The sequence below is a fragment of the Diabrotica virgifera genome, chromosome 7 (assembly GCF_917563875.1).
Source record: "Diabrotica virgifera virgifera chromosome 7, PGI_DIABVI_V3a".
Classification (NCBI taxonomy): Eukaryota; Metazoa; Arthropoda; class Insecta; order Coleoptera; family Chrysomelidae; genus Diabrotica; species Diabrotica virgifera.
Genome location: NC_065449.1, coordinates 139,134,259 through 139,153,927, shown reverse-complemented (window position 1 = coordinate 139,153,927; position 19,669 = coordinate 139,134,259). Strand labels below are relative to the sequence as shown.

Sequence of the window (19,669 nt, the reverse complement as noted above, 5' to 3'; positions counted from 1 at the left end):
TTACTGGTAGAAGTGTCTGAGGCTAGGTGTAAAGAGTGTCTGGAAGTAGTAGTCGATTTTGGTTTTGATTGAGAGTGAATATTCTCAAGATGAACAACGCGTGTCTCGATTTCCCCTAGAAAATGGACAAAATCAGGGGTAGCTTGGCTACCACCGGATTGGAACTCAAGAGCCCTAATGGTAGGTGCGTCGAGCTTCTGAGTAGCGATATGTATGAGAAGTAAATGCAAGAGATCTGAAGGGGGCCTATTCAAGTTCAATAGGGCCTTAAAATTATTTGACATGACCGTATGAAAATTTCTTAATTGTGAGTGATTTGCGTTTCCAGAAATAGGAGGCGCATCAAGAATTTGAGAGATGAGAGTTTTGATAAGCGATTTAGAGTTGGCGTACCTTTGTGTCAGGTTATCCCGGGCTATTTTGTAATTGTCACCTGTGAGTGGGATATGCTCGAGAAGCGTCAAAGGCTCGGAAGTTAGAAAACTTTTGAGGTAAATGAGTTTTTCCAGATCACTTAATGTAGTATCAGATCCTATTATTGTATCAAAGGTCTCAATGAATGAATTGTATTCAGTAACTAAGCCACTAAATGGTTTTAACTGAATACGAGGGAGGTTTACTGTTCGTTGCCTAGCCATAGACTGTGAGGTTAGAGAAGAATTAGGGTCAAATTGGAGGGAGGGGGTAGCAGTCACATTAGAACTTTCAATGACCTCTAATCTTTCTTCCAATAGAGAAATTGTATCCAAATATTTATCAAAAACCACAGAGGAATCAGTAGAGGGGGTAGGTTCCTCGGGGATCGTCTCCAGCACATTTTGAGCATCGCGGAAAAGTCCGTAAGAATGTTTGAGTTGTGAAATTATTTCACGAATTTTATATTTGTTTAGAGAATTAAGAGTTGTGGGAACCGAATCAGCCAACTTGGTTATATCAAGTTTTGCGGTGAGCCTCTGTCGGTTATATTTTGATCGGTCAGCCATGTTGCGAGAATGTGAGATTAGATAGATTATTTGCAAATGTCTAAACCTATAAATCGATGCGAAAATGAGAGAATATGTACAATATATTATATATTACACGTTTAATAGTGTGAGATTGGCTTAATAGTATCACCCTGTATGAGCGCAGATTAGTATATGAAATGCAAAACTATAAAATTTCAAAATATATGCAATTTTCCAAAATGGGTATTTTTCAGCAAGTGTGAGACACCCTTAACAAGTATTTAAATTAATTAAATTGAAGGAAAAAACAATTATTTATTTTCTATAGTTTTCTAGAAGTGTAAAATGAGCCTAAGCGAAGCTAAATGTAGCAAAAACTTACAATTTATGCAAGAAAACAAAATTATTTTTAATAATTTTTGTAACCTGTGAACCAGGCTTAATCGGATTCAAAATTATAAATTTAATTTAAATCAAAAGGTTGAACAAACAATGTTAAAATTATAACACCCGTACTATCAGCCAAGAAATGAGTACACTTTTTGTATACTATAAACAGAAAAATATATTTACGAAAATAAAATAATGTAATATATGCAAATATTTTTTCATACAAACAAAACGACTCCTTTATTTGAACAAAGCAAGTAGTTTCTGAAATTGCACGTGTAGACCGGGCTTAACAACCTACCAGCTATTGTAGAGACGTGCTGGGTTAAATACTGAGAATTTGAGTGCAGAAAGAGAGGAATATTTTATTTTTGTGCCGGGGCGGCGTGGCTTGGAAATTTCCAAATGCAACAGAAAGACACTATAAATGAAAAACCGTTATTCTCAGAATAGAGATTATCAAAATATGCAAATACGAAGGACCTTGAGGATTTAATTAATAAATAATTAATATGATACGGCTCGATGGAACAGAAGTGTTTAGGCAATACGTAAAGTATCCTTAACAATAGTAACCTATACTTATTGTACGGTTATAGAGTATATTCCCATAGGTAAGCTGGTTAAGAGTAGATAACGATTTTTCATATGTAATTTAAAGTATTATCTGCATAAATGGCACAAAGAATATTTGCTACGAGAGGTATATGGTTCAAAATGCATACAGTATCACGACTAATAAGTTATGTTCACATACATGTAGAGTACTTACAGTTTTATTCCTTGATGACGTGTCACATCAGAGCTCTGATTGAATTCCATAATCCATTTGGTTCATTTGTAAGGCACTCACTAATACGCTAAATAAATCATCGTCGATAATACTGAGCAGATTGAATTATCTGAGCGGTATAAAACGATAGCAAAAAAAGCCGGTAAAATGCGGCCTTTTTACGAATAGCGGGAGCGTCGATAGATTAGAGATGATTCTCGTTAGGAAGCTTTTGACGATCTGCCCCGGCGAGGGGTTCAAATGCGAGTCTCAACAATAATCTGGAGTTTCCAGAAAGGTTACATAAATACTACTTGAATTTTAAGTAATCAGTAGTACAGGGGCGTAACTAATTATTTTAGTGAGCCGTGTATAATATATTTATTGTACACTGAAACCAAGTTTTTTTTTTATATAGGTACATATAATTAGTTTTAATTCTACCGTAACTATAACCTATATAATCTTCTGACAAAAGGGGGCGCAAAGATGAGTCTTGTACCACGGCGCCGTGTGTGCTAAGACGCAGGGCCGGATCTACAAATTCTGGGGCCCCCTGCAAGAAGTCCTTTGGGGCCCCCTATACGGACTTACCACAGGGGTCCCTGGTATGAAGGAGAGGGGGGCGTGTGAACCGTGAACCATATAACATAACTACCCACCCCCGGACCCTCAGCCCGACGGGATTATGGATGATAAAATAACTGTAAAGGGATCAATAGTTTTAGTTTTTTTTTATGTTACTATATTCTAAATTTTCTCGTGACTGGTCTGATTGTTAGATTTAAGTCTGAAAATAAATTAAGTCTAAATCTCTGATCTCGGTCTCCTCTCATTTGACCTTGTGAGTAAAGCCTCCCAAAGATGTATAACCAGCACAGAAGGTAATGGTAAGAAGATGTAATGGATGAAATGATCCCAGACGTATGGTAAGAAGGTAACACTATTTCAAAACAAATGCAGAAGTAAATGAAAAATAAGTCCAGTTAAATAAATAATACATAGTATGGTTGCACAATATTGAAACAACCTTAATTGAAAAGGTAAATAAAACGAATAATTTAATATTCACGTATGAATGTTTATTTTACACAGAATTGGTGTAATACAATAATACAATTTTCTTACATGTTAGTTTGTTTGCAACATTTTTAAGTTAAACGAGGCAACATATTAAATAATTCTTAATGAAAATACACCTCTTTTAAAATAAGTTTGCGAAAATTGTTGTTGAAAATTATAAATTTCTTTAAAAATTTCAAATACACTTTTTGATATACTGCACAAATTTAAATTTTGATGATACATGATACTGCTTGATTTAGTAGCTTGTTTGGAAATTATTTTAAGTTAAATAAGCCAATATCGAGAATAATTGGTTATGATAAAATTAAAAATACTACACTGCAAAAACTTTCCTTCTAAATTTCATTTCTGCAAAGCATTGCACTAACGTACGCTTGTCTAGTTGTGAGGCTTCTCTTTGGTTTATCGCCAACATTCCAAGATCGCTAAGGCTACGGCTCCACGGGCGAGAAATTGACGCTAGCAGTAGCAGTAAAATGAACTTAAGGTTCCGCGGAACGGAATGGGAGTAGCCGAATTGAACCGACTACGCACAAGTCCTGTAGTCGGTACAGTTCGGCCATTCCCATTCCGTTCCGCGGAACCTCAAGTTCATTTTACTGCTACTGCTAGCGTCAATTTCTCGCCCGTGGAGCCGTAGCCTAAGTCTGTCTTGTCCCATTGATGTTCGGAGATAACATTTAATTCTTTTTAGCACTGAGAACGACCTTTCTGCAGATGCCACTGTTACCGGCAAAGTCAAAAATAACATTAGAGCAGTCTGTACTTCTGGAAAACTTGTAGCTAATGTGTCAAACTCAATCATTAAAAGTGAAGCTAAGTCATAAACCGTTTTCAGTTTTGATAGCTCACATTTAAATCCACTTTGAAGGGATATAAGTTCAAGAGGTAGCGATGGCCCTATGTCTTTTTCGTACACTCTTTGCAATTCTCCAGCTTTTTCAAAGATTTCTTTTTCAGTTAGCTTGACCAGAACTGTTGGAAATAAAACAGAAAACAGCTGGACAACATCTCGAACAGAAGAAAAGCGGTCCTCAATTTGACGATTGACTATGTCCAAAACAGCGTAAAACACTTACACTCTGAAGGCCTCTTCACCAATTGAAAACCTGAAATCTTCTGCTAGTTCATCAAAGTGTCGTTTTACTTTGCGCTGCCTGCTTTGAGAAACCATTGGTTGTACGTTCCATTTACGTGCTATAAGTGTGGCTTCATCTTTGTAGGCCTCGTAATCTTCCCTCATTTTCTTGAGCTCAGTTTGACTTCTTTCAAGTACTCTGGCAGCTTTTTCTAAGTCTGTTTCCTTGCCTTGAAGAAAGTTAGACGTGATGTTTAGCTGTGTAAAAATCTTGGACAACACTACTGTCAGCATTACAAACTGAAAGTTATCAAGGGATTTTGCAAGTGATTTAGCTTCAGAAACTTCTTCTTGCTTGTTACTCTCAAGTATAATCTTCGTAAGAGCTTTCATAATGTCCAAATACCTAACCTTAACTGCTAAAATCGAATCATGTCTTGATGCCCACCTAGTTGGATTCAACTTCTTCAATGTCACTTCAGATTCACCCGTTAATGACGACAAAATGTCCCACCTCTTAATGCTGAGGCCGAAGAAAACATAAAGAGATTGCAGAGTTGTGAAATAACTGTCCACTGCTCTCACTTCCTTAACAGCATCATTGATGGCAAGATTTAAATTGTGCGCATTGCAGTGTACATAAACAGCAAGTTTTTCAATTTATTGAAGTCTTTTCTGCACACCTGTGTATGGTCCTTTCATAACCGACGCACCATCGTAGCCTTGTCCTCTGCACTTGTGTATATCTAAGCCCAGGTTTTGTAAACAGTCAACAACTTGGGTGGAAAGTCCAAGTGCAGTTGCGTCTTTTACATGGAAGAAACCAAGAAATGATTCCTCAATACTTAATTTCTTATATTCTTCAAAATTACCATCTTCGTCTTGCCTCAACTCTTCAAGGAAATTCGTATAACGAATCACAAAGCTCAACTGGTCTTTCTTGCCAAGATCTTGTGTTGTATCAACAATAAGTGAAAAAAACCTTGCTTTGTTGATGTTTTCAAGGAGCTTTCCTTTCAATTTTGAAGACATACAGTTAATGATTTGATTTTGTATGTCATGACTTAAGTATCTAGTGTGACCCTTCGGCATGCTTACAACCTGTGCCATAACAGTGTCATACTTGGCCAACAGTTGTACTAAAGATAAAAAGTTTCCCTCATAGTTACCGTTATGCTCTTGAGAACCTCTAAAAGCTAGTGAATTTTTAGCCAACGTAAGGGTAATATCAAAAAGTCTTTCTAAGACCTGTGCCCAAAACAGATCTTGAGATTGTTGTTCTGAATCTACCAACTTATTTATTTGTTTGCTACATTTCCATCGATGGAAAGCTTTACAAGCATGAATGTGATTTTCTGAAGTACTGTGAGTTTTGATTTTGTTTGATAAGCCTTGCCATTCTTTCAAACAAGTAACCCATCCGTGGTTAGTCTCGCCCAAGTCTGAAAATAACCAACACGGCAAACAATACGCACAGCCTTGAAGTGTTGAGTAGTTCAGCCATTTGACAGAATTAAGTTGACCTGCTTTTGGATCTGTATTATAGTAAAATGAAGAGAAAGACCTGTTTTTGCTATCTTTTGGAAATGGCCCTTTTGGCTGACAACTTCCTGTTTTTACTATAAATGTTTTTAGTGTGGTCGATAAATTGATTTTCTCAAAATGACCTTTGTCTGTGGGATTTTCTTTGCCTAACAATGAAGCTATAACCTCAGCGTCATGATCCCTCTCAATATCAAGAACTGTGTAAGTTGACTTACCAGCACTGGGACCTATTTTTCTGTCTTCTTTACTTTTATCTTCAATATTACCAGTTTCCAGTTCCAACATAACTTCATCCTCATCCTGAATATTTATAATTTGGCAATCCAACTTACTGCTGCTGGGTTCGGGTTGTATTTCGTCTTCTCTTTCTGCTTCATCTAAATCAAACAAATTATGTTCAGAATATTCCTTAAGAATGAAAATAACGTTTATAATGGAAATGTTATTTCTGTGTGTGCAATATGCAGACGATCGTTAGCGAGTGTGAAGGGGAAAGTGAATCTCTAAATGAAAACGAAACTGAAACAAATCTTCCTACCGCCAAATTTTGTTTGTAAAATTTTTACTAGAAATATTTGAAAGAAAATCTACCAAACATTATATGTTTTTGAAATCAGCACAAAATTTTGAAAAAAATAAAATAACAATGAAAAATATATACAAAAGAAGTATGCCACGCTACAGTACTTAGAACTTCATGTACAAATCAATGATTATAGTTACCTGCTAACGTCTTTTCATTGACTTTTTTTGATGACAGAAAGTAACTTTCAACACTTTTATTAGTTTTTTTTAACTGTTCTTCTTTCTGTTTCTTTCTCTTTCTCTTGGAAGCGCCACTCTCGTAATCACGTTTACAACTCATTATGACGCCAAGAAGTGAGAAAAGACCTGGATCAGCCTACAATAACAAAAGGTCTGCACTGACAGACAACACAACTGACCCACACAGTGACAGTGAGTGAACTGAACTCAAAACAATAGAGCGCTGCATGGTCCAAGGTCGACCGGTCGTGACTCATCACTAATCTGCGACAAGCACAAGCATACGACGTATTGAAAACGCCGCTACAGTCTGCGCACTACAAGCACATCGCCGCTTCGTTGTTTACTCGTTTGTTCGTGTTTGATTACGTGTTACAGTATTTATGTGATTTAATTTTTATTTTTGACGATCGTGGTTGATCCGCAACGTGGTTAATCCGCTCGTGGATAATCGGGAGTCTACTATTAGTATAAAATATTCAATACATGAGAAATAAAATCGATTTTTCAGAATCATAGAAAAATCATGGGGGAGGGGGCCCCGAAGGGGCCCCCACCAGGCCGGGCCCCCCCGCGCCGCGGGGTTTCGCGGTTCCTAGATCCGGCACTGCTAAGACGGCCCTGTTGGCAGTTGCGGTGATGACACTTCATATTTGTTTATATTCTTTACTATAAGTATCTGTTTTATTATGTTTACTGGTTTTATTATTTACTTGAACGTAAGATTATAACTTAATTCTTGTTCTATCTCTATTTCTTAAGCTTTTATTTATTTACATTGAATATTAATTTGTTTTGTTGTACAATCCACGTTTACAATAATTATGTGATCTATTTGATTTAAAATGGATTCAGGATTTTTTTATACTTTGACAACTATGTCAACTTAGATCTCTGGCGTAAATAATGACGTGCAACGGTAAGTAAATTATACGGACTGTATATCAATTATAATTTCACGACTTGTATCATAATGAACTTCATTATGATAGGTAGAGCTGGGCAATATTCGGGTACAAGTACCCGAATTTTGTACTCTGAGTACATTTTGGGTACTCAGTACCCGGTACTCGAGTACATTTTCAATAAAGTACTCGGTACTCGTACCCGTAGCATATGGGTAAAATACCCGGTACCCGCGTTTATTACACGTATACATTTTCCGAGTACCTTTTGCAAGTCTAAACTTGTCGCTGCATGTGGGACAGCAAATTAATAGCAACACGCAAAAATGCCGTTTTCAGTATCGGACTCGTCAAAAGTTATCCAGCTGTAACAAGATGGACAGGGCCGCGCCAAGGCGTTCAAGCGCCCCGGGGCAAGTAATTTTAGGCGCCCCTTTCCTCTTTCCTCTTTAAGTAGTTTTTTGTAGCTTAGTGAATCGTTATACGGTATACCTAACTTATTTTGATTATTGCGATGAACTAGATACAGGAGATTCAAATGATACCATCCCAGATGGCTTTTTCGATTTCAATGAACCAGAGTATTCACCTAAACAAGACACAAGAAACCAATCTCATCATGCCGTCTCAATCGTCTGAAAATGAAACAATCAAATCATCCAAAATACAACTAGAACTTGTTAAATTTCTAGAAGGCAAAAAAAGATTCCTATAATTAAAAAAGTTCTTCTAAGATGATATAATCCATGCTTGCCTTCTTCTGCGCCTACAGAACGCCTATTCTCTTATGCTACAATAATTAATAGCCCTCGAAGAAAGGCTCTAACTGATGAAAACTTTGAAAAATGAGTTATTTTAAAATCCAATAAAATTAATCAGTGAGTGTGAGTGGTGTTATACTGACTCTTAATCGATGATTAATTTTTAAAATTCTTATTTTTTATTTCAGTTGGAATTGTATGTTATTTTATGTTTTCATGACTCATAAACATGTTTAGAGATGCAGAGATAATTATTACCCTTCTACCTTTTTTCGGGATTTACATTCGAATGTACTCGAAATAAGTACCCGAGAAATTCGGGTAATAATTGTACTTTGAGTATTTGAGTACTAAAAGACCCCGACATAGCAAATGTATACAGACAGCAAATAGAAGATTAAATAAGGACAGAAAACTTAGAAGAAAAAGAAGACATTAACCAACTATGGGCAAATATACGAGATATTGTGTTACAGAAATCGGTTGAAATATTGGGCAAAACCCCAGGTCAGAAAAACGAAATCATTGGTTTGATCATGAGTGTGAAATGGCCACAAATAGAAAGAATGCAGCATATCAAAAAACCATCGACGCAGGTTGTACACGGAGAAAAAAAAAGAAGAATATAGACGTCTTAGAAGAGAGGAAAAACGTATCCATCGACGTAAGAAGAGAGAATACGAACAGAACACTCTCAATGAGATACAAAGTTTATTTGATAAAAATGAAACAAGAAAATACTATCAATCCTTAAATAATAGCCGTCGAGAATTTAAACCACGATTAAAAATTTGTAGAGACACTAACGGTGAAATTCTACATGACAAAAACTTAGTTCTTAACAGATGGGCACAACATTTCAGCGAACATCTAAATATAAACGATATTGAAGGAGGTTACAACATAAGAAATCAACAAAATCTATAGTAGAGGATACGATATAAGGTCAAAGTGCACATAGGCGTAACCAGGGGGGGTTTGGGGGTTATAACCCCCCCCCCCATTGGGATGTACTTTGAGCTCTATACACTTAACACCATAGCCCTCAGAGACCTTCCAGTAGTTGTAACCCCCCCCCCTTTCAGGTAGTTGTAACCCCCCTTAGGATCATCCTGGTTACGCCTATGGAACTGCACCGATCTGTTTAATGGAAAAAAATTATTTTATATGTAAATTAGTATGTTAAACATTATAAAAAACAAGGGGTGCCTGATATAATCCTGTTCTGACTATAATTAATTAATAATTAAAAAATGATTTTTTTTTATAAATTTGACTGACGTGTTTAACAAAAAAAATTAACACTATCGGTAAGTGCAAAGCCTATAGGATAAATTAAAATAGGGGTGCCTGTAAAAAGCCTGTACTAAATGGGGGTTGCCTAATTTTTAAAATTTTACAGCTTCTACTTATGGATAATTGAACATGTGTAAAACTTTGTTATTACTAATTTTACGAAAAAAAAGTTATTCTTTATAAAAAGTTCTGCATGATGTAAATCCTATGATTCAACCATCAAATGTCAAATTTTGCCAATCGTATACGAGTTACGTCACAAAATGTTAATTTCGGCCAAGAGTGACTTCGGCCTTTCGAAAATTGTTTTATAAAACGGTATTAATAATCAAAAAATATGTTTTAATGAGCAATTACATCATTACTTATATGCAAATTTTTCTGAAATTAAATTTCTAAACTTCATTTTTATTTCTTACAAGAAGTAAGCAGAGTAGAAAAATAAAAAGTTTAAGCGACAACACATTTATTAACATAACAACGAATTTAACAAATACGCGATCTTAACGATTAAATTGTCTTAATAGCGAAAGAGAGAGAGAGAGAGAGAGAGAGAGAGAGAGAGTCTTTATTATACACATTACCGTGTTTACAATAACGAGCGAGACATTTTTAAACTTATTGCGAGCGGGCGAATGGGAGAACAACCACACACGAACAGAAGACAGAAGTGTTCATCCGCTGAGAACTAAAAGGGACTGTGCAGATTTAATAACTGTCCATAATATCCTACTTTGTTCGTTGAGGGTAGAAACGCCACTTTACAAAAGAATGTCCTCAGTCCTCACATGTTTTTCTTAGTTCGCAAAGCTAGAGTCTAATAGCAACCACATATGCGTTTTATCTTTTGTGCCTAACACAACACTTAAAACAAAATTCTTAAATCCTACTATAAAATGGTACAGATTGTCCCAACAAATTTAAAAGCGACATTTGTGCATAAATTCGAACCAATTTAACTGTTCACAACATACTCCCCTCCGTTGAAGCGCTGGCTTTAACATAAACCTAACCTAACATAAATCAACTTATAACATTACTAAGCGAAAACACACTAAACTTATCTTAACTTAATTTACATAGTCATTTGGTAGAGGTAGAAGACACAATTTAGTAATAGAGCGCTTGAAGACTCCATCTTTAGTTTTGACCGGTGCAACTCTTACTCGGCTATATTTTCCGGGAAAGATACAAGGGCGGATCCAGTGAGGGGGCCATGGGGGCCATGGCCCCCTCCGAGAATAAAAAAAATATAAATTTAAATATATATTGTAAAATCCGGAGATATGGGATGCAGCCAGAAAGCAGTTTATTAACGAAAAGTCTTGGATTTAAAATATTGTTTATTATATTTTTATTTCAATTATTCTAATTGTTTAAAAGGTAGTAAACTTTGCATCTGGGGCTTTTCGTTGTTTTCCTCGTAATACGAGAGATGTCGCTGAATTGCGTCTCAGAGGTGGGTTCATTGCATTGCGATGGTTTGCCTTAAATTGGCAGAATTGTTTGTATTTCCTTCAGAGTTGAGACTTCTGAGCTTCACCGATGAGGCATAAGGATGCTGAAATAGCTATATGGAGATGGTGGTCCAACTCTGAATCAAATATAAACAAAACCTGCCTTGATCTTTTTTATAAATTTAAATATTTGCAGTTCAAATGTTTTCAGTTTCAAACAAAATTTGTTTAATAATGTATGTACAAAACAGGGGATAAATATATCTTTTGGACTAGAATTGAACAAAAGCAGTAACGGAAGCTTTATGAATGACATAGGATGTTGTTTAAATCAAAATGTTGATAATTTTACAAAGTGCCAATGGTTAGAACGACCTTGGCAGCCATCAAATTCGTATGAATTTCTATACTCTGTACACATAAAGAACAAAAAAAATGAAGCGTTACTTGGACAAAGGAGTTAATTGGTACTTTCGCACATTCAAAAAGGATTGTTTCGCAAGTATTGCGTTTTATTTTTCTAATGAAAAATATGGTCATAATAAAGGGAATGACAGCCCAAAACCTTGTCACGAAACCTTTAACGTCTTTCACCAAAGTAATGGGCAACGACGGAGCGATAGAATCCCATGAAAAAACATCAATCAGACCACAATGAGTGCCTTCAGGTTAATCTAGATTTTCCACAAAGTTATCTCAACCCGCAAAAGTCAGTCATTAACCAGATATACTCTCAGAGGTCTAAACAGATACAAGCAAATAGAGAAAGACTACGACCAATAGTAGATTCGATGGTGTTCTTAGATCGACAAAATATTCCTGCCTTCTGCTTCTGGACGCAGATGCTGGATCTAGCAATGACGGGAATTGTGAAGGTTTAAAATCGCATCAGTAGCGACTCTTAAACAACACCTATCCACAGCATCTTCCTAAGGAACATACATTAGTAGCGCCAGTCAAAACTAATTAATAACATGTAGTGAAGAAATAATTGAACAAATAATGCATCAGGTTCAAGGTGCAAATTATTACTCTGTCATATTTGACGAAACGACCGACGTATCCCACGTGGAACAGCTTTCTCTAAATTTGAGATACATACACAATAACAACATTCGTGAAGATTGATCAAGGTCATTGACCCTTAAAACATAAAAACATAAAACATAAGAACATAAAAATAATTAGTGAAAATCAAAAAGAGGGGAAGAAATAGGCCTGACAGGAGAAGCATTGGAAAAAATAGTATTAAACTTGTTAAAAGAACTGCACTTGGATGTGAAGAAATGTGTAAGAATCGGTACTGACTTTAATAATACTTTAATAACGATAAGTTTTGAATGACTTTGTGGCAATTAAAAGTGTGTGAAAAGTGCCTAAAACTCACCATTGTAACTCTAGTTTTTAAAATTTACCCCCAGACCCCCGGTCCTCCTCCCAAAAAAAAGTTCATGGCCCCTCCCGAAAATCGGTCCTGGATCCGCCCTTGGAAAGATATCAATCACTCTTGCTAGAGCCCAGTAAAGAGGAGAAGTGTTGTCTTCAATCAACAAGACTAGATCGTTGGGCTCTAGGTTCTTATGGGGAAGACACCATTTAGGGCGATTTTGGGGTCTGTTCGATTGACCATTTTTTCCAAAACATTTGTTTGTGTTTAGACAGATGTTGCCATAAACTCAATCTATTTTCGGGAATGTGGACCACATCCCTTTCAGGAAATGACGTGAGAGATTGTCCGATCAAGAAATGTCCAGGAGTAAGTTAAGTCAAATCGGAGGGATCATTTGAGAGGGAGCAAAGCGGTCGAGAATTGAGTACAGCTTCAATTTGAGTGAGGACAGTGGTAAATTCTTCAAACGTGAGCTTAATATTACCCATGAGTCATGAGTCTACGCATATTATGCTTTGCGCTCTTTATAGCGCTTTTCCAGATGCCACCATGATTAGGGACTCGAGGAACTATGGTTTTCCAGCGAATATGAGATGATGCCAAAAATTCTTTAATAGAGCGAGAGTTTTCTTTTTTTTTATTTAAAAGTTTGTAAGGTTCAAATAACTGATTACGAGCACCCAGAAAGTTCGTAGCGCTGTCACTGAATATTGTCTGAGGGAGGCCTCTATCTACGGCTAATAAACGTTTTAGTTTGGAAGCCTTAATCTGAAAGGGATCGCCAAAATCCGTGTTGACAATAAATTAGCGAGATAGATTTTTAAACTAATTGCGAGCGGGAAAACGGGAGAACAACCACACACGAACCGAAGTGTTCGTCCGCTGAGAACTAAAAGGGACTGCCCAGATTTTATTCTAATAATATCCTACTTTGTTCGTTGAGGATAGAAACGCCACTTTACAACCGAATGTCCACACATGTTTTTCTTAGTTCGCCAGGCTAGATGCTAATATAGCAACCACATGTGCGTTTTATCTCTTGTGCCTAACACAACACTTAAAAACAAAATTCCTGAATCCTACTAGCAAATGGTACAGATTGTCCCAACAAATTTAAAAGCGATATTTGTACATAAATGCGAACCAATTTAACTGTTGTTTTCACAAAAACCTCTATCGTTGACGATCCTTCCATTGCTCGGAATTTCGTCTTGGACTTACTATGTAACATAATATTTCAATTTCAATGGTTTTATCTTATAGTCTGGATTATTTTGAAGCAGTTTTTTCTTAATTTTAGTGTTTGAATCCCAACAAATTATCATAATTTTAATCAAGTCATTCTGGAGTTCATCTCATTTGACAGGTTCATTTGCACTTCATACCTCTTTTTCTTACTTCCAATATAAACTACTCTATTGTCCGACCTACACTCTGACTATTATTGTCTGAATAATTGTAGTAGTTTTGTAGTAGTCAGGCTTTGGTATTCTGAAGGTTCTATACATATATTCTAAAAGCTTCTTCACTCACGTAATGCAATAATTGCGTACCTTGGACGGATTCATCTTTTTTATTCGTGTATGTATACATGTCTGTACGGGCTATTAGGTCTGGATCCCGCGTATGAAAAAAAAGTTGATTAATAGCAAGCTAAAAATTTGTTAATAGCTTAAGGGTGTCCAGTCGGATAAACTTTGATATATGGGAACACTGGAACAGGGGCAGTTTTAATTGTAGAACAGGTTAAAAATTTGGAACGGTCAGAACACGAAAACGGCACATTTATTTTGTCCGACAGAATAGACTTAAACTCTTCGAACAGAGATTAAACTCTCATGCACAAATCAGACTGCCATTTATCACCTGTCATAATTCCTGTCATTTGACATATTCTACATGTTCCACTCATTAAAACGCCCATTTGGTGATAAATAGCAGTCTGATTTTTGCATGAGAGTTTAATCTCTGTTCGGAGAGTTTAAGTCTATTCTGTCGGACAAAATAAATGTGCCGTTTCCGTGGTCTGACCGTTCCAAATTTTTAACCTGTTCCACAATTAAAACTTCCCCTGTTCCAGTGTTCCCATATATCAAAGTTTGTCCGACTAGACACTCTTAAGCTATTAACAAATTTTCAGCTTGCTATTAATCAACTTTTTTTTTCATACGCGGGATCCAGACCTATATTCATTTAGAATCAATAAGCCAGGGCCGGCGATAACGGGCCTGCAAGAGATGCACTGCAGGCGGGCGCCCCTGTTTGGGGGCGCCAAACTGAGCTTTTTTTCTGCTGGTGCTATACAAAATACTAATTTAAAAAACCGAAGGGCGCCTATGCTAGTGTTGCAGGCAGGCGTCTTATACCCTAGCGCCGGTACTGAGTAAGCGACTTGACTACCGAAGCCTTTGTAGCTACCTTCCGCTGTCTTTACGCTAGACGAGGAAAATATTCAGAAATATAACGCTATCAATTTCGTGGGAGCAAGTCGCGAGCTGCACGAATTATTTAACTCATTAGATTATCAAAATATCATTAAAAAAATTCTCGGATGTTGAAAGGTTCGCTTGCCCAAATCTCCCGGATGAATTTTGGAAGTTATTCCGAATTGGGAATTATCAAAATAGTTCTACGTATCGGACGCTCGGTAGCGACATCTATTAAAGAGAAATGAGAAGTCCCAGATCTAAACAAAAAATCCGATCCGATATCCGGATCTCATTTCTCTTAGATCTGGGACTTCTCATTTCTCTTTAATAGATGTCGCTACCGAGCGACCGATACGTAGAACTATTTTCATAGTTCCACTTAAATGGGCAGCTTGGTTTCGTTTCGATTTAGAGGTGTTCATGTAGCCCCACTGAAGACGTCTGGAGAAACAGAAACGTACGTATCGGCAGGGCCGCGTTTAGGTCAATTGACGCCCTAGGCAATTCTCTAGTAGCCGCCCTTCAAACATGTACCGTTCTTGCGCAAAAAAATTGCAGAAATTTTTATTTAAATAAGAATACACTAAAAATGGTTTTAGACTACGATATTTATATAATATATATAACAGAAAAAATTGTCATTCCAGTTCGATCACATCAGAGACTTCTTAAAAAAAAGACTTTTCAAAAAATTTTTTTCTTGACAAAATCGACAAATTGTTAACACGTTCTTGCGTCATACTTGATGGGAAATTATTTTTAATTGTTGACGTTTTCGAAAATGACCACCAGCGGACACGTTAGCAACTGGGATGCACAAATAAATATGCAAAGCAATGTCAAAATTGGGGAAAATATCTTTCAATCCACTTAGTGCAACCTCCGATTACGTTGAACCTCCATCGATTTTCATGAAAATTGGTGATTAGTTAGAGGATAGCTCAAGGAACAAAGGTGACATGATGCCAACTTGCGCTTTTACCGTGGTGGTGGATGCCACCCCTTTTCGGGGGTGAAAATTATTTTTTTTAATAATACCATAAATCGATACAGAGACAAATTCTAAGCAAAATTTTTTATATAAAGTTATTAATATACACTAAGCATCAAAATTAACGCACCACCTTAAAAATGGGACATTTTTGATGTCTCATATTTCCTAAACCTGTTGTCCGATTTGAGTGATTTCGAAGAATATCGATGTAATAATTTGATTGCTAAACAGGTAAGTGTCATTGTATACCGGGTGTAACAATGATAGTATGTTTTTTCCTCAAAGTTTGGAACACCCTGTGGAATATTCTAGCGTATATAAAATATTGAAATTAAAACTCAACTGTAGCCTTAGGCTTGCTTGACATTTTGCTTTTCCATTCATTCGCTTATGTGGGATAATAAAAAAGTTAGGTACTTTAACAACTAGCCATGTTATTCATCAATACAGGCTGTTTCTAAATAAATGCGACAAACTTTAAAGGGTAATTCTGCATGAAAAAAATAATGACCATTTGCTTTATAAACATATGTCCGCAAATGCTTCGTTTCCGATATACGGGATGTTGAATTTTTCTTTACAAACTGACGATTTATTTATTGCTCTAAACCCGGTTGAGATATGCAAATAAAATTTAGTAGGTTTTAAGAGGCAGTTATTGCTCATTTTTTGACATACAATTAAGAATTTTATATTCACCATTGGCTTGCATACGGGTCATATTACCCGGTCAATGGTGAATATAAAATTCTTAATTGTATGCCAAAAAAATGCGCAATAACTACCTCTTAAAACCTACCAAATTTCATTTGCATATCTCAACAAGTTTTAGAGCAATAAATAAATCGTCAGTTTGTAAGAAAAAATTCAACATCCCGTATCTCAGAAACGAAGCATTTGGGAACATATGTTTATAACGTAAACGGTCATTATTTTTTCATGCAGAATTACTCCTTAAAGTTTCTCGCACTTATTTAGAAACACCCTGTATTGATGAAGAACGTTGCTAGTTGTTAAAGTGCCTAACTTTTTTATTATCCAACATAAGCGAATGAGTCAAAAAGCATACTGTTAAAAAAGCCTAAGGCTATAGTTGAGTTTTAATTTTAATATTTTATATACGCCAGAATATTCCACAGGGTGTTCTAAACTTTGAGGAAAAAACACACTATCATTGTTACACCCGCAGTGTACAATGACACTTATCTGTTTAGCAACAATGTTATTACACCGATATTATTGAAGAATAAAGCTATAACATATTAAAAAATCACTAAAATCGGACAACAGGTTTAGGAAATACAGGACATCAAAAATGTCCCATTTTTAAGGTGGTGGGTTAATTTTGTGTAATTAGTGTAAATCAATACTTTTTGAGTTATTAAAGATCAAAGATTTTATTTTTTCAAAAAAAAATGCATGTTTTAAAGCTGTTTTTCACGTATAAGCTATTCTAAGCTTTTACAAAAAAGTTATTATTACCAAAATTGAAAATAATAAAAAGAATACACTACTCACTTAAAGAACTAAACTAATGTTAATTCGAAGTGAGTTATGGGTAATTGAATGTGTATTTTTTTCGACGTGTACTCAAATCTAAGTACATATTCAAGCTTAAATAACGGGAAAACGATGCATTTTATAAAATATACCTGCTACGCACTTGTCAAAGTACTTCGGAGTACCTATCAAATGAGCTCAAGTAGAAGTTAATAGCATCACAATTAAGCAAGTTATAATAAAAATAAGAGAACCCTCTAGAACTTTTTACGAAAAAGTGAAAAATAAAACATACGCCATTTCCACAAAAATTAAAATTTATAGTAATCCTTAGCAAAATTTGTTTATATTAGCATAAGTAATGATTTAGGGCCGGTTTTTCAGTGCTGGGTTAACCCAGATTTTTCGGTCACCGAAATTTTTATGGTTAATCAGTTTTTCAGTACTAGGTTATCGCTTAAACCCGTTTAAGTTGACCAAGATTTTAACCGATACTCGCTATCATAGGTGGTTTAACTCCGAATTTTCCGACAGACGTTTATATTTGCTGAAAGAAGAGGTTAGTTAAATAATGACATTTTGTGTTATCGCGGGAAATATTGTATTATGTGTTATTATATCCTTGATTATATCTTCATCATCAGATGAAGAATCGGAACTTGAATGCATTAATCATTTTTGTAATGTTATGTTATTTGTTATTTATAAAATAGGTTATGAAATTCTATCTTGTTTATTTTTCTGTCAAAAATCTATAGAATTGCACATCTTGGTTTAAAGCACTGAAAAACGATATAAGGGTTAAAATATTGGCTAAAATTTAAACTAGGTTAGCTAACCAAAATTTTAACCGCTCACTGAAAAACCGGGCCTTAATGATTTCAACAATTTTGACCTGTTTATAATGCATATTTTTGAAAAAAGTCACTTATAGTGACTATTAATTTAAATTGTTTATTCTTACTCATTTATTTAATATCTAATTAAATTCATTCAGTTAAGTAAAAATATTTTTTATATTTTTTGCATTTCTAAAATACAATATAACTACATACACATAAAATTCCCTAGAAGGTCTTGTCAATATCCGTTCAATGTCATATTTTAGTCTGTCAGTTTGAGGCCAAGATGAAGACCACTTTGTAATACCGTTGCAATTTAATTTCTTGTGACATCGACTTATTGTCGACATTTTTGTAGCCTAAATGGCATAACTATTATTACATTAAGGTCTTTTGACCTAAATATGTAGCTAGTTCCAACTACTTTGGATCTGAAGTAAGTAACCACATGTTGTAATTTTCCTAACTTTCAGACAGTCAAATTTCATCTTGGCTTTTTTAATACAGTGGTTTGCTTATTTTAGGTTTCTACCACCTGATGATGGACTGATTGGTCCGAAAACGTTTGTGATTTTATCCATCTTGGATCATTTTTAGAAAAAAAATTTTTTTTAATAAATTATATACCACCTACCTACATGTGAGGTTTTTACTTCATTAGTAAGTAACTTCTTGGTGTTCAAATTTTGGAATTAATTGCTCTGCTAAAAAGTCAAAAGTACTTAAATTTAGTCGAAGAATAGACGAAGAATACGTAGCATTATATCACCTCAAATTACATTAAACGGTACTCTGCTGACAGTATGTAATAAACACAAAATATTAGGTTTGATATTTGATAATCGACTAACATGGCAACCACAGATTACAAATGTCAAAGTTAATTGCTCAACCAGATTAAATTTATTAAAATCTCTAGCAAACCATCACTGAGGAGCTGATGAGGACGTCCTAATTAAGGAGTATTCGCTCTCTCATTCGCTCTCGTTTAGATTATGGATGCTTTGTATACATGTTAACATCAAAGTTTTATTTAAGAACTCTTGAAACTATTCGAAATACCGCATTACGAATCTGTCTTGGAGCTTTCAGATCCAGTCCCACCGAAAGCCTTCGTTGCGAGGCAGGTGAACTACTCCTTTCACTTCGTAGGCAACAATTGCTTCTAACATACTTTGCTAGGGTGTCTTCGAATCGAATCTACCCTGTATATGAGCTAATTTGTAAACCCTATAACTGCACAACCAATAATAAATATCAGACACTACCTCAAATCATACTTCCTCTTTCACGACCTGTTGATTTATCAGTAACAGATACTTATATAACATCATCAACTCCTCCCTAGATTAACAACATCCCAAAAATTAACGTTTCTCTTAATAAATATCCCAAAAATGAAACCAATAGCCAAATTCTGAGACAATCCTTCCTAAAACTGGTCAACACAAACTCATACGACGAGATTCTCTACACAGATGCATCTAAAACTGCGACAGGGGTTGGATATTC

General features: G+C 35.5%; 1 protein-coding gene across 1 annotated transcript; it reads right to left on the bottom strand.

Moving 5' to 3' along the window:
• Positions 1–4,933: 4,933 nt before the first annotated feature.
• Positions 4,934–6,683, bottom strand: LOC126888625 (zinc finger MYM-type protein 1-like). Its single transcript, XM_050656980.1, has 2 exons — positions 6,542–6,683; positions 4,934–6,195 (listed from the first exon to the last, which is right to left on the bottom strand). The coding sequence occupies exons 1-2, from the start codon at positions 6,681–6,683 to the stop codon at positions 4,934–4,936; spliced, it is 1,404 nt and encodes a 467-aa protein (XP_050512937.1).
• Between the last annotated feature and the right edge of the window lie 12,986 nt (positions 6,684–19,669).

Coding starts and splice junctions, on each gene's coding strand:
- LOC126888625 (XM_050656980.1), bottom strand. CDS start 6,683: ATGAGTTGTAAACGTGATTACGAGAGTGGCGCTTCCAAGAGAAAGAGA. Junction 6,196..6,541: donor CAATGAAAAGACGTTAGCAG/GTAACTATAATC, acceptor TGTTTGATTTAG/ATGAAGCAGAAAGAGAAGAC.